This window comes from Gekko japonicus, unplaced genomic scaffold, assembly GCF_001447785.1.
Source record: "Gekko japonicus isolate JY-2015 unplaced genomic scaffold, Gekko_japonicus_V1.1 scaffold576, whole genome shotgun sequence".
Classification (NCBI taxonomy): Eukaryota; Metazoa; Chordata; class Lepidosauria; order Squamata; family Gekkonidae; genus Gekko; species Gekko japonicus.
This window is the reverse complement of record NW_015172022.1, coordinates 335,521-348,834: the sequence shown is the minus strand read 5'-3', so window position 1 is coordinate 348,834 and position 13,314 is coordinate 335,521. Positions and strand designations below refer to the sequence as shown.

The following is a 13,314-nucleotide window of genomic DNA, read 5'->3' as shown; positions in this document are numbered from 1 at the left end:
AAGGTGCCACTTGACCAAAACTTTGTTCCGCTGCTTCTGACCAACATGGCTACCCACCTGCATCTATCTCTTCCTATATGTAATGGTTGAGGAAATTCTGTTTCACTGTGTCTGAATAAGTGTGCTTGCAGCCTATACCTTGAATAAAACGTTGTTGGTGTTAAAGGTGCCACTGGGCTCAAACTTTGTTCTGCTGCTTCAGACCAACACGGCTACCCACCTGAAACTAGGCTTTTAAAAGTTTTGGGATTGTGGAAAATGGGGAAATGACATTGAAATGTATACGATCTCACTGTTCCCCAGTTCTGTCAAACCTCCCAATGTTTCCTCCACTTGATTACTGAAAAAGGCAAGTAGATGGCCGTTCCCCAAGGAAGATGATACCCCAACAAGCCAGCTTTACTTAGTATGTGCTACTGGAAAGTGGAGAAAACACTGGGAGGGCTGAGAGAAGAAGCGAAAATGGGCAGGAATTAACCAATACGAACACAGAACCTTCTGCAAGTAGTCCACTTTCCTCACTGATTCGGGTACGACTAACATTATCTAAGGCCATGCTTACATGGTTTACCACTAAAGCGACTACATGTCCCAGAATACCATGTTCAAGTAAACCGAATGTAACATAATTACTGTGCAATGCGCGCAGGAAGCTGTAGTTCCCAATCTTATAAGGACCTGTAAGGTTAACCAGCAAGGAAGCGATTAAACACCCCTCGCGATTATTTGCTTGAGTAACATTTTCTTGTTGTTGTAGTTCAGTCACACACACGCGTCCGACTCTTCGCGACCCCATGAACCAGATCACGCCAGGCCTTCCTTCCTGTCTTTCGCCGTCCTCTGAAGTTTGCTCAATTTCATGTTAGTTGCACATCTATGACACGGTCTAACCATCTTATCTCATCCATTTTCTTAGTCCGTAGCAGAACTAACGGATGTGCGAACCACTTTTCTACAACCAATTCCTTATTAAGAAATGCATCAATGTAGTCACCAGCTATTGGCCACTCCTAACATCACAAAACCTCTCGTCGATACAAGGGCCCGCCTATTTCAATCTCCCATCCAATTGAAAACTGAGGTTTCTCGCCTCTACGACCTTTGTAACCAATAGAATCCGACTATTATTTAATTATTCCGCCTAGCCGTTTATCTTCCTCTTTCACCCAACGAACCTGCTGACCACCCCCGAAGTGGTGCAATAGCCAATGAGATACATACTAAACTTCACGTCACGCTCCAGCAGCCAATGGGAAGCGGGCGCGCGTTTCCGGCTCGCGAACTCACAGTCGAGCTCGCACTAGTCGCTGTGGTGAAGACCTCCGCTCCGGCGGCCGTAAGATGGCGACCAGAGTTAAACGAAAATCAGGGACTGGTGGGACAGGACAGAGCGAAGGCGCTGACAACGCCAGCCGCGACAACCACCGCAGTAAAAGAACCGTGGGAACTACCAGACCGGAAGTGGGCTGTGGAGGAGATACAGACTCGTCGTTCGTGGAGGGTTCCATCGTCAGGATCGCCATGGAGAACTTCCTGTGAGTGTGAGGGGACACATGGGCGGCCGTTCAGCTGCGGGCCAATGAGGAGGCGGGGCGCGAGGATATGACATATGTGGGCGTGGCTCCTACTGTGGGGAGGCGGTGCCTTCAGGGAGCCTAAGAAGGCCCTTCTCACTACGAAGCGGGCTCTGTTTGAAAGGCTCGAGATTGCTGCCCATTTGGGGAGCCTGTGCGTGGACGCCTTCAGGCTCCCTGCCGTGATGTGCCCAGAGTTGGAGCCAGGTTGTATCGACAGCACTAGGTTTGCACCATAGACCTAAATGACTGCTATTTACACAAGGAAGTTACTGTCCTGTGTACAGTTACTCTTAAGTATGATCCTTTGATTCCAGCCCCTCTCTCCAGCAGCCAGCACGGACGACAGGAAGCAGCCAGACAACCATCCATCTTGCTTGGGTAAAGCTGCAGCGGAGACCTTCGCTTTTACTTGCCATTGCTGGGGTCCTAAGGGAGTAGAGAAGACTTGGCACTTCCTTTGTTATGCCTGGGACCAGGCAAGCAAAGGACTGAGTTGTGAGGCTGATTCCTGTCCATGCTTACCTTGGAGTAAATCCCATGGAGTACAGTGGGATGGACTATTTAGTAGCAAAAGATGGGATCAGGGTTGCCAACAACCTGGGGAGGGGGGGAAATACCCTGACCTTAAAGAGGCTTGATGTGTGGAAATGGGCCAGGTGAAGCTTTTTGTGGCAGGGATATGAATATCATTTCATAAATAACATCTCTTCTAATTTCTATTATGCAGCCCTACTTGAGTACATAAGAACTGAAGGGGTAAACTGAAGTATTGGGTTTCTTTTAGCGTGTAAGAAGGAGTTACCTCTGGTGATTGGATTTGTGGATACTTGATTATGTGATAAGTTGACAGCAGCTTTGGTTACTCTTTTTGTGGAAGTCTTTTAACAGCAGACTGCTCAATCACTTTGGTTAATTATTTTTTTTTATTATGGTGGTTCTGATTCCTAATGCAGGAGGGTGAAGTTGAGAAGTCTCTCCTGTAGTCCTGCATCTGAAGTGCTGATCTTTGTAAAACGAGCTTTGTAAAGATCCAATTTACTGATTTTTGGCAAAGTTTTTGTTTTATTTTACCTATTTACAATACAAAACATATATGCCTCATTTCTGTCCAAAAATAAATAATAATAATGGCTAAAAAGATGGCTAACCAACAACCAAAAACCACAATGCATATTTAAGCACATAAAGCTGTTATTAAGACACAGATTAGGAAGGAGCGATCTCTGAGGAAAATACAAAAATCTTTACCTGCTTGCAGAAAACAGTGACAGAAGAGGGCAGATAGATTAGATGGGTGAAACAGTTTTACAGTTTGGGTGCTATGACCGAGAAGGTCCTCTCTAGGGTTGTCACCCATCTAATCTCAGAATGTGGGGACATCTGAAGCAGGGCCTCAAAAGATAACCTTAATAGTTTGGTAGATTGATATGAGAATAAGCAGTCCTTCAGATATTCATCCCAAGCCATATAGGGCTTCAAAGGTCAATGCCAGCACTTTGAATTGGGCCCAGAAACAAATTAGGAGCCAACGTACATGGGCCAAGACTACATGATATGGTCCCTAATGACCCTCTCCAGTCAGCAATTCTTGCTGCAGCATTCTGTAGCAATTGAGTTTTCTGAGCACTTTTAAGGGTGGCCTCTCGCAGACTGTGTTCTTGTAAACTAATCTAGATGTAACCAGGATGTGCATACAGTGACTGGATCTTTTCCTGTGGAGGAAAGGTCACAACTAACCAGTTGGAGCTGATAAAGGTACTCCTAGCCACAGCTACCACCTGTATCCAGTAGTAGGCCTGGGTCCAGGAGCATCCCAATCCTATCCAGAAAAGGTTACACCTGTGCAATGTTCCCTCTAAGCTGTTGAGTCTTGTGAGCAAAAATTCCACTTTGTGAGCTACCAGCATTAAAGCTGTGAGCAAGCAATTTGGCTGCTGCATCAATTAGTTTGCTCTGGAGCCATCCTTTCTGAGCTAAGACAAAAATCTGTGAGCCGGAGGCTAAAAAACCGCGAGCTAGCTCACACTAACTCATCTTAGAGGGAACACTGCACCTGTGAGACCTTCCACTCACCACTTGTATGTCTGGCCTTTCAGAATTAAGCTTCGGTTTATTAGGCTGTGTCTGCTCCCAAACCAGATCCCTGATCAGGATTTTACCGCTTCCCTGGCTTCTGCTAGAAGCACAAGATATTGGTGACATCCCTACTGAAACCTCCAAAATGATGTTGAAAAGCACACGGAACAAGATTGATATATTGGGGACATCCCTACCGAAACCTCCAAAATGATCTCACCCAGCTGTTTCACATAGATGTTGAAAAGCACACGGAACAAGATTGAATCTTATGGGCCTCAAGCAGCAAACCCCACAATACTTCTTTCTGAAACATACCTTCCAGGTAGAACTGGAACTGCTGCAAAGTAGTACTTTCCTGTCCCAACTCCCAATGTCTGTCCAGAAGGATACCATGATTAATGGTACTGAAAGCTGCTGAGAAATCCAGGAGAATCTGCAGAGTCACATTCCTTCTGCACCTCATCTGGCACAAGTCATCCACTAAAGGCTGTTTCAGTCCTATAACCAGCCAGATTAGAAAGGATCCAAACAATCTGCTTCATCCAGGAATTTATGCGGTTGTCCATCCACCATCCATTCCGTCATGTTGCTGAAGAATGGAAGATTTGATCTTTAAGCAAATCTCATTGGTCCAGGGTAGTGGGTGTTGGACCAACCACCCCATCTCTCACGAAGGTATAAACTACCTCTTGGACCTAGTAGGCCACCGCCTAGATTTAAGCAGCAAGGAAGGGCAAAGGTCATCCAAGCAGCTGGCAGGCCTGCCTGCAGCCTCAGGCCAAATAAACTGAAAAATATCCCAAACAATTGGGCAAGTTGGTATCTAGGCACTATCTGACCCTGCCATTTCTAATGCAGAATCTTGTTCCCTAGGCACAGGCTGTATTTCAGCTGGTGCTGGATGTCAGTAATTCCAGCTTCAGTCCTGAGTTCTTATATTGGTTTCATTGCAGAATATATTGATGTACTGTAGAACATGAAATCTTGCAAACAGCTCTCAAGTGGGCCAAATAAGCCCTTCTCTCGTTGTTCTGGAAATATTACAGTATTTAAAAATGAAGTAATTGCTAGTCTGAATTGTGATGGTAATTCATTCTTTAGCATATAAACTCTAAACTTTAATGAAATTACCTTTCAGAACTTACGATAATTGTGAGGTGTTTCCGGGACCCCATTTAAACATGATAGTAGGAGCTAATGGAACCGGTAAATCAAGCATTGTATGCGCCATATGCCTGGGATTGGCAGGAAAACCTTCCTTCATTGGACGAGCGGATAAGGTGAGGGAAACTCTTGATCATGTTGGAGTTCACTGAGATCTCTATTGTAATGTCATTACTTAAGACAGTTATAATATAACAAATGAAAAAGGTCAGATTTTTAACATGCTGTTAGCTCCTTTCAGTCCAGTTTCCTTTACATGTTTTATTTGCATTCTTTTCAGGATTAGTCTCCCACCCCCAAGTTGTCTTTTGGTGGCTATCACGCAGTGTAGCAACATGGAGAAAGATTATAAAATTGGTTGCTGCTGATTCTGTGTGGAAAAGAGGGAGGTCTCACCAAGACATAGTCAAAACAGAGAAGAAACAAATGGTGCAGCAGGAAGAGTATTTTATTGTATTTCAAACAAAGACTGGGCTTCCTCAGAGTCCTGTCAATTTCACAGCTTTAGATTCACAGGAAGCTTGCCTATAGGACCCCTTATTAATTCAACTTATCCCAAGCCAATCTCTGTCTTATCAAGGCGCCACACAATTTACAAGGACCTTTGCCAACCATTTCAGGTTGTACGCTGTGCGGTTCCTTGATAAGAGACAGATTGGCTTGGGATATGAAGAATTAATAACAGGTCCTTGAAAGATTCTTGTGAATCTAAAGTTGTGAAATTGACAGGACTCTGAGGAAGATTAGTCAGGAAAGGGGAATTGACCTAGGCAGCTCCTCCAGCGCAGTCACTGTTGTTACTCTGCATGAAGATAGTTGCAGCTTTCCTCGCAAATGACACAAGCCTCAATCGTAGTCGCTGATGTAATCTGCATAAAGTCAGATGTAGTTTACCTTGCAACTTTCATGAAGCAATGTTATAATTCCTTTATGTAGCTAGCTGATATAGAATGTAACTGTGTATCAAGCAGAAACAGTTTATCAGAATAACTTTATTGAGATTGTTAAAGCATACATAAATATTATTGTTGAGAACACGAGTTATCAAATAGTGTTGTTTTTACACAGTGGTTTTTTTGTTGTTTATACTGGTCTTTACGTTGTGTTCCCAACATATTTTTTGCCGACTCATTTTTCAGCCTTCAGGGTTCTGTATGTTAACAACCATATTTTCACACTGTTGCTACCACAAAACATAACCCTAAACTCTTCACAGTTTGTTATAATTTTGTTAAAACTATGACAAAATTGCTGCTGTATATAATAATTTGAGGTAACCCTTCTTGGTTGTCATCACCACAACCAAAAACTAAGCTCTAGCCTCTCCCCAATTTCTCATAATTTCATTATTGCTTTCAAAAGCTCCATTTAATTGAACGTTGGAACCAGTGTAAAAAGGAAATCGTTAAGAAATGAGTTAGATCTACCACCACTGAATGGTGTAAAGTTAATATATGAACAAGTAATGAGAAGAACTGGATTCACATACTTTTTTCTGTCATATAGCATAACATATGCTGATATGACAATATAAATAAGCTTTGTACTTCCATTGTGGCATTGCTTTTTTTCTTAGGGGAAAACATAGCCTACATACATGTTCAGGAAGGGAGCATGGTCCTTATGCGCTTGTGCCCCCTCAGAATGCACATGAAGATCACTTGTAAACTCTCTGCTCCTGGAAATGTAACAGTACAGAATAAAGATGCCTAGAATTGTTCTACTCACTGTTCCTGGATATTTAAATTGGCTTTCAGACACAGGAGAAAGTCTTTAGGATTTTGATTATATAAAGGCTATGCTGGAAGTGTTATCTTTCCCTTCAATTTACATTACTAACGATACTTTTCAATTCCCATATTTTCTCCTTTTATGTCAGTGGTGCAGGTCGGGTGTCATTACTCTTGTAATTGTTTCAAAGCTGATTATTTGCTGTATATATTGAGATAATTTTAAAGTAAATAGCAGTGTAGTCTTAAGCAAAGTTGAATGGATGTAACTCTGATTAGGATTGCATTGCAAATCTGTTCTCATGTTTCTTTTATTTTAAAATTAAATTAAATTTTTAAATTAAATTTTTAAATTCTGGTTTTTTTTGTAGGTTGGTCTCTATGTGAAGCGAGGGTGCAACAAAGGAAAAGTTGAAATTGAACTGTAAGTAACCAAATTTGTTCATATTTCCATTCTTTGTATGTAATGAATCACCTTATTGAGAATTTGGGGGAGGGGGGGAGGTATAGTGTTGAGATAAACTGGTGGGCATTTGTGGGGTCTGTTTCTTTTATTTCCTCCTCCTCAGCAGTATTATTTTAGTGCTGTGGATAAAAGTAATAATTCTATTCTATTCATCAGGTTCAAGATTCCAGCCAACCTCATTATCACACGAGAAATTAGTGTGTCAAACAACCAGTCAACATGGTATATCAATAAAAAACTTTCCACTCTCAAAACAGTAGAAGACCAAGTCGCAGCCCTAAACATCCAAGTAGGCAATCTGTGCCAATTTCTTCCACAGGTATGAAAGGATTACATTATTAACAGTGCAATCCTAAACTGAGTTACATCATCCTAAACCCACTGACTTCAAAGAAGGGTCTAACTTTGCTTAAGAATGCAGTGTAAGAGAATGGGGGGGGGAGAATCAGCTCTGCCTGTTAATATCTCAAGAGTACTCAGACAGAAATGAAACAATTCAGAGGGAAAGCAAAGGGACTGTGAGCAGCCCAATATGTTCTGTATTTAAAGATGGATTATTTTTGACAAACTGTGGAGAGACTAGCACAAATATATTTCTCAAGAGTACTCAGACAGAAATGAAACCATTCAGAGGGAAAGCAAAGGGGACTGTGAGCAGTCCAATATGTTCTGTATTTAAAGATGGATGATTTTTGACAAAACGTAGAAACTGTGGAGAGACTAGCACAAATATATTTCCCCAGAGCATTTAGGTTGAATTGTAGTGCTTTTGGGAATAGAACAATTGTGGGGCAAGATCCAGTTTCTGAGGAATTCCTCTTTGAAATTCTGCAGGGCTTAGTCATTGTGCTTTGTGAAGGTCTGTTGGGGTTCCCGTAGAATGTGCTGTACTCTCCCTTTCAGCTGCCTCTGCATGCACTGTTCTTCAAAGCACATGGACACCTGACAGAGCCATTTGATGGCAGATAAAGCCTTCCTGTGTCTTAGCAGAAGCAGATTTACCTCCAGGAGCTCAGCTACAGGATGCTGCCAGTGGGGTGCAAAGAAGGTTTGAGCTGCTATTAAATGGCTGCATGAAAGTGGCTGTGGAGGAAGGTAGGGTTGTTCCACATGGCATGATCATAAGATGCAAGAATGCTCATGTATATATAGGGCTGCTTTATATATGGAGTCAAACTCAGTACTGCCTGCTGCTACTGGAGCTGACTCTCTGGACTCTCACATCATCTACTATGATCTTAGCATTAATTGCCAATAATATGCTGGATATTTACATTGGTTTTATAGATTAAATTCCTATTATTTTGCCACTTTTATATAGCAGTCTAGATATTTTGTTGCCTTCTTTGCAGGACAAAGTTGGGGAATTTGCAAAATTATCCAAGACTGAGCTACTCGAAGCCACAGAGAAATCAGTGGGTCCTCCAGAAATGTATAAATTTCACTGTGATCTAAAGAATTTCAGGCAGCGCGAGCGAGAACTTGAGGTAAGTGGCTGCCAGTTTGACAAATATGAAGATTTTTTCCCTCCACTTTGTAAAGGAATACATAAATATTTCTCGGTCACAAGGGAACAGGGTTCAAGTAGAAGTCCTCTTTTAATGTTGAGAGTTTTGGATAAAATTTTCTGCCCTTGTTCAGAGAAGAGGTGCTGTTTTTGAATTACAGGCTTAGTCTGGAAAGAAGCTCTGGGAAGATAGAAAAGCAGGTCATTGCTCATCCTTGTTCATCTGTGCTTACCCATTGCTCTTCTGCTCTCTCCCTCTGAGGTTCATATTTAAGGCTAATCAGGGTTCCTGGTTTTCTGTGGTTTCTGTGCTAACATAATGGGGATGTGATGTTTAAACCACGTTAGGCTCAATGGTTAAGATGCTGAACTGCAGACCGGAAGGTTGGTAGTTCAGCAGTTTGAGACCCGAGTGCCGCATGACAGAGTGAGCTCCTGTCTCTGGTCCCAGCTCCTGCCAACCTAGCAGTTCAAAAGCAAGAAATAGGAACCACTTTGGTGGGAAGGTAACAGTGTTCTGTGTGCCTCGGCATCTAGTCATGCCAGCCACATGACAATGGAAACGTCTTCGGACAGCGCTGGCTCTTCGGCTTGGAAACGGAAATGAGCACCGCCCCCTAGAGTTGGATTCGACTGGCTTTCGAGCAAGGGAAACCTTTACCTTTTAGGCAATTCAGTATGAAGAAGGAAGGGACATTGCAATTATGTGGCTCATTCCAGATTTTCAAAAGAATCTATGAAGAAGAAGAAGAGATTGGATTTATACCCCGCCCTTCACTACCCAAAGGAGTCTCAGAACGGCTTACAAACTCCTTTCCCTTCCCCTCCCCACAACAGGCACCCTGTGAGGTAGGCGGGGCTGAGAGAGCTCTTGACAGAAACTGCTCTTTTTCAAGAACAGCTCTTATCAGAGCTACGGCTTGCCCAAGGTCATCCAGCCAGGTGCAAGTGGAGGAGTGGGGAATCAAACCCGGTTCTCCCAGATTAGAGTCCGCGCACTTAACCACTACACCAAACTGGCTCCTATGAGAATCCTAGATATGTGTGGTGGCCCTTAGTCACCTAGTTACATGGTTTACTTGTTTATAATTGGAGTATGATATGACTCCATGAGTGGCCAGCCCCCCCTTTTGGTTCTCAGAGGGCACAGCCCCAGCTTGTGTCCAGAGGCCTGTTTGACATTCAGGAATGAGAAGGGAGCTTATCTCATCACAAGCCTTCGTGTGCCTGAAGCACCATGAGAACTCTTGCCTCCAGGAGCCTGCTGCCGCCGGAAGGAGGAGAGGACTCCAGGCAAGGCTGAGAGAAACCACCTGCTTAGTCCTGCCACTCTCTATGCCACAGGCACTGAATGAACTTTTCTCTGGGAGAAATTAATGTGACTCACTTGATCCATATTGTGTGAGATTTTTAGTGCTGTTTATTGTCATGTCCATTTTAGAATGATTTTTATTGTAAGTGGATCTGGGTTCATCTTGTGGGAGAAAGGAGGGGAGGAAGCATTTTTAAATAAATATTGGTTTGGTGGTGCTGTATGGCCCCAGTTACCCCATTTCCTCCTCTGGCAGAACTCTGGGGAACTCTGGAAGCTGGCAGAACCCTATGTTGGATCTATTGCTGGAGGTGTTTCTCAGAGTTCGGGGTAGGGGACTTGTATTTGGCTGCCTTCCAGCATGTGTTCTTGTTCGATCTCACCTCAAGGTGGTGCAAGGGGTGGGAAGATATGGCGGTGGAAGGAGTGTTGGTTCCAGAAGACCTGTAGGGAGACATTAATGGTGCTCACTGGACGTCTAATTGCCACCACACTCCTCAAAATCTGCATGGGGAGGCTCTGTTAGGTGACTCCACATTGACCTTGTTGTTATGCCATGCCATGTATGTGAAAAATAAGATCTCAACCGTATCTGACCTGTTGTGTGAGGAACAGGTTGACCTGGTTTGCTTGACTGAAATCTGGCTGGATGTCTTTGATGTGGTCACTTTAACACAACTCACACTGGCTGGTTATAAAGTCCTTCACCATCCTCAGAGAGGATGGGAGGAAGTGTAGCATTTCTTTTCCATGAGTATTTTTGCACCATTAGGTGTCCAGTGCAGACAGAGGCCAGATTTGATTGTACATACTTTGTGTTGGGCGCCAGGGACAGTTTAGAGATCCTGCTAATGTACCATCCATCTAGCTTACCAGCTGAGCTCACCAAGGTGGTGTCAGTCTCAGTGGTCACCCTTGGGGATTAAAGCATACATGCTGAGGCTGCCTTGTCAGGTCCAGCTCAGGACTTCATATTTGCCATGACAACCATGGGTCTGTCTCAGATTGTAATGGGCCCAACACATGAAAAAGGATATATGCTGGACCTTGTTTTCCACACCAAGTGGCTTGCTGGTGATCAGATAAGGGGGAGGTTTGGTCCTTGTCATGGTCAGATCACTATCTTCTGAAGGCACATTTGATATTCCTGCCTCCTCCTTGCAAGGGAGGTGGACTGGTTTGTATGGCCCGCCCTTGGAGATTAAAGGATCCTGCTGGTTTCCAGGCGGCTCTGGGGGATTTGGAGAGCCTCTCTGATGACTCAGTGGAAGCCCTTGTAGCTGCATGGAGTGATGGGCTGACTGGGGCCATAAACCGTGTTCCTCCTTGGTGGCCACTTCCACATTCTGTGAGGCCTCCAGCTCCTTGGCTTACCAGGGAGCTGGGTGACATGAAACAGACTGGAAGGCAAGTGGAATGACCTCGGCAAAAGGCTTTGGTTGAATCACACAAAGCATGTCATAAAACCCATTTGCAGGCCTCCGAGGTGACAGTAATGGCCGTAAAGAAGACTTTCTTCCCTGTCACCATTGAGTCAGCAGAATCTCATCCAGCTCAGTTGTTTAAAGTGGTTTGTGGTGTTGGTATTGAAAATTTGGCCCCCTGCTGGTATTGAAAATCCCCCCCCCCGCTGTGATGTTTTTGCACATCTCTTTGCTGACAAAATCTCTCTTGTATTTTCCAGTTTGGAGGTCAAGTTGAGTGCAGATCCAGTGCCTGTGGCGTCAGAAGTACCTGCTTGTCCTTTAGTTATGGATAATTTCAGATTGATTCTGCCCATAGATACTGACCAGGGTCCTTGGGAGTGTGAGGATCACCATGTATACTCTGGATCCATGCCCATCATGGTTTTTAATATCTTGCTGGGAAAATGTATTGGAGTCATTAGTGAAAATCATAGTCTCTTTCCTGATTGATGGGTCTGTCCCTAGGCCTTTGAAAGAGGCAGTTATTAGACCTCTGCTCAAAAAACCTTCATTGACTGGGGATGAGATGGCCAGTTACGGGCCAGTCTCCAGTATACATTTTCTAGGGAAGGTGATAGAGCGTGTGGTGGCAGAGCAGCTCCAGGGCTTCCTGAATGACACATCTGCCCTTTAACAGTTTCCATCTGGTTTCAGGCCTGGGCTTGGTACTGAGATGGCTTTAGGTGCACAGGTGGACAGTCTTTGTTTAAAGTTGGTCAGTATCCCTGTTGATACTGCTGGACCTCTCATCAGTCGTTTCACTGGTGGACAGTCTTTGTTGATACTGCTGGACCTCTCATCAGTCTTTAATACACCATTTTATCTTCTTCTAACCATATATCCAGCTTTGCACACGGTTGAGAAAGACAGAATTCATGTTAAAAATCTCCCAGCAGCCATGGTCCTGAAAACAGCAATATGTACCCGGGCTAGAAGGCCTGTTGAAAGATGCATAGCACAGTGGAAGTATATAAGTATAGCATATCCAAGCCCCTTCCCCCATTCATGCCTGGCATGGGGCCAGCTAGAAGAAGTCCAGGAAAGAATCCAAGTCACAGTGGAGGTTTTGCACCACCAAACACAGTCAATTGGGATGGGCCTCTCATTCTGAATGGCTTGCACGTGCCAGTCGGTTTCATCCACACTTCCCTGTGTGCTATTCATCCACTGCATTCAGGGGGTTCATTACTTCCTGCCTGTTCCTATTCAACTCAGCATCCATCTTGTGCTCCATCCCTCCCCAACAATCTCGTGTATGGTTCTTGAGGATGCTTATGTACTTTTAAACTATTTGCCTGTCTCCTGGGGATGAACTGATGGCCAATGAAAGCGAACCATTTATGCCCTTACTGTTGCTAAAAGACTTCTATTACAACACCGGGAAGATGAATGCCCCCTCCAGTATTTCAGTGGATTGAGGGATCTTACAACCTTATCAACACATGAATGTATTGCATGTAGATGACAACTGGAAACCTTTTATAGAGGCTTACTTGTAGACTTACCACCACTGTTATATTTTAGTAGTTTTTAAAACTTCATTCTGTTTGGGTTTTTTTTAATGTATAATACAAGTTATTAAAAGGAAAATGACCTTCTCTTGTAGGCTGCCTGGCTTATAAGACACCAGCTGTCCCCTGCCCTTGTTAAAAGTACAGCGGTGCAGACTGTGGAGTGCCCTTGGCTCCCCTCCCAGTGCGAGTCTTGTGCTGAAGAGAGCTGACACCATGGGGGAGCCTGTAATGGGAGTGCATCCATATCTGCCAAACCCTGATCAGAGAGAGACTACCCTGTCACGCAGTCCGCACTTTTATATCAGGAGCAGAGTGTTGAAAGCAAGGTACAGGAAGAGGGTTGGCAGCTCTCTGGTTCCAGCAAGGGTCCTGTACCTTTGAAAACTGCACTGACAGGACATCGGTCGAGCTGTCCCTGTCACTGCATTCCCGTGAGGTAGACAATTGCACCGGTCACACAAATGTCTGTTAAGTGTGTTGCAGAGGTGCAGGAGCCAAG

General features: G+C 44.1%; 1 protein-coding gene across 2 annotated transcripts in view; it reads left to right on the top strand.

The window, feature by feature from the left end:
• The first annotated feature begins 1,270 nt into the window (after window positions 1–1,270).
• The window catches only part of SMC5 (structural maintenance of chromosomes 5), a 94,648-nt gene continuing 82,604 nt past the window's right edge, over window positions 1,271–13,314 (top strand). Inside the window, exons 1-5 of one of the 2 annotated variants that reach the window (XM_015420519.1) lie at window positions 1,271–1,535; window positions 4,795–4,936; window positions 6,922–6,974; window positions 7,173–7,335; window positions 8,369–8,503. In XM_015420519.1, coding sequence (XP_015276005.1) covers window positions 1,342–1,535; window positions 4,795–4,936; window positions 6,922–6,974; window positions 7,173–7,335; window positions 8,369–8,503 — 687 coding nt within the window. In that variant the 5' untranslated portion in view covers window positions 1,271–1,341. Of the gene's footprint in view, window positions 1,536–1,778; window positions 1,956–4,794; window positions 4,937–6,921; window positions 6,975–7,172; window positions 7,336–8,368; window positions 8,504–13,314 lie in introns of those variants that run through there. The other variant, XM_015420520.1, reaches the window with a different exon arrangement.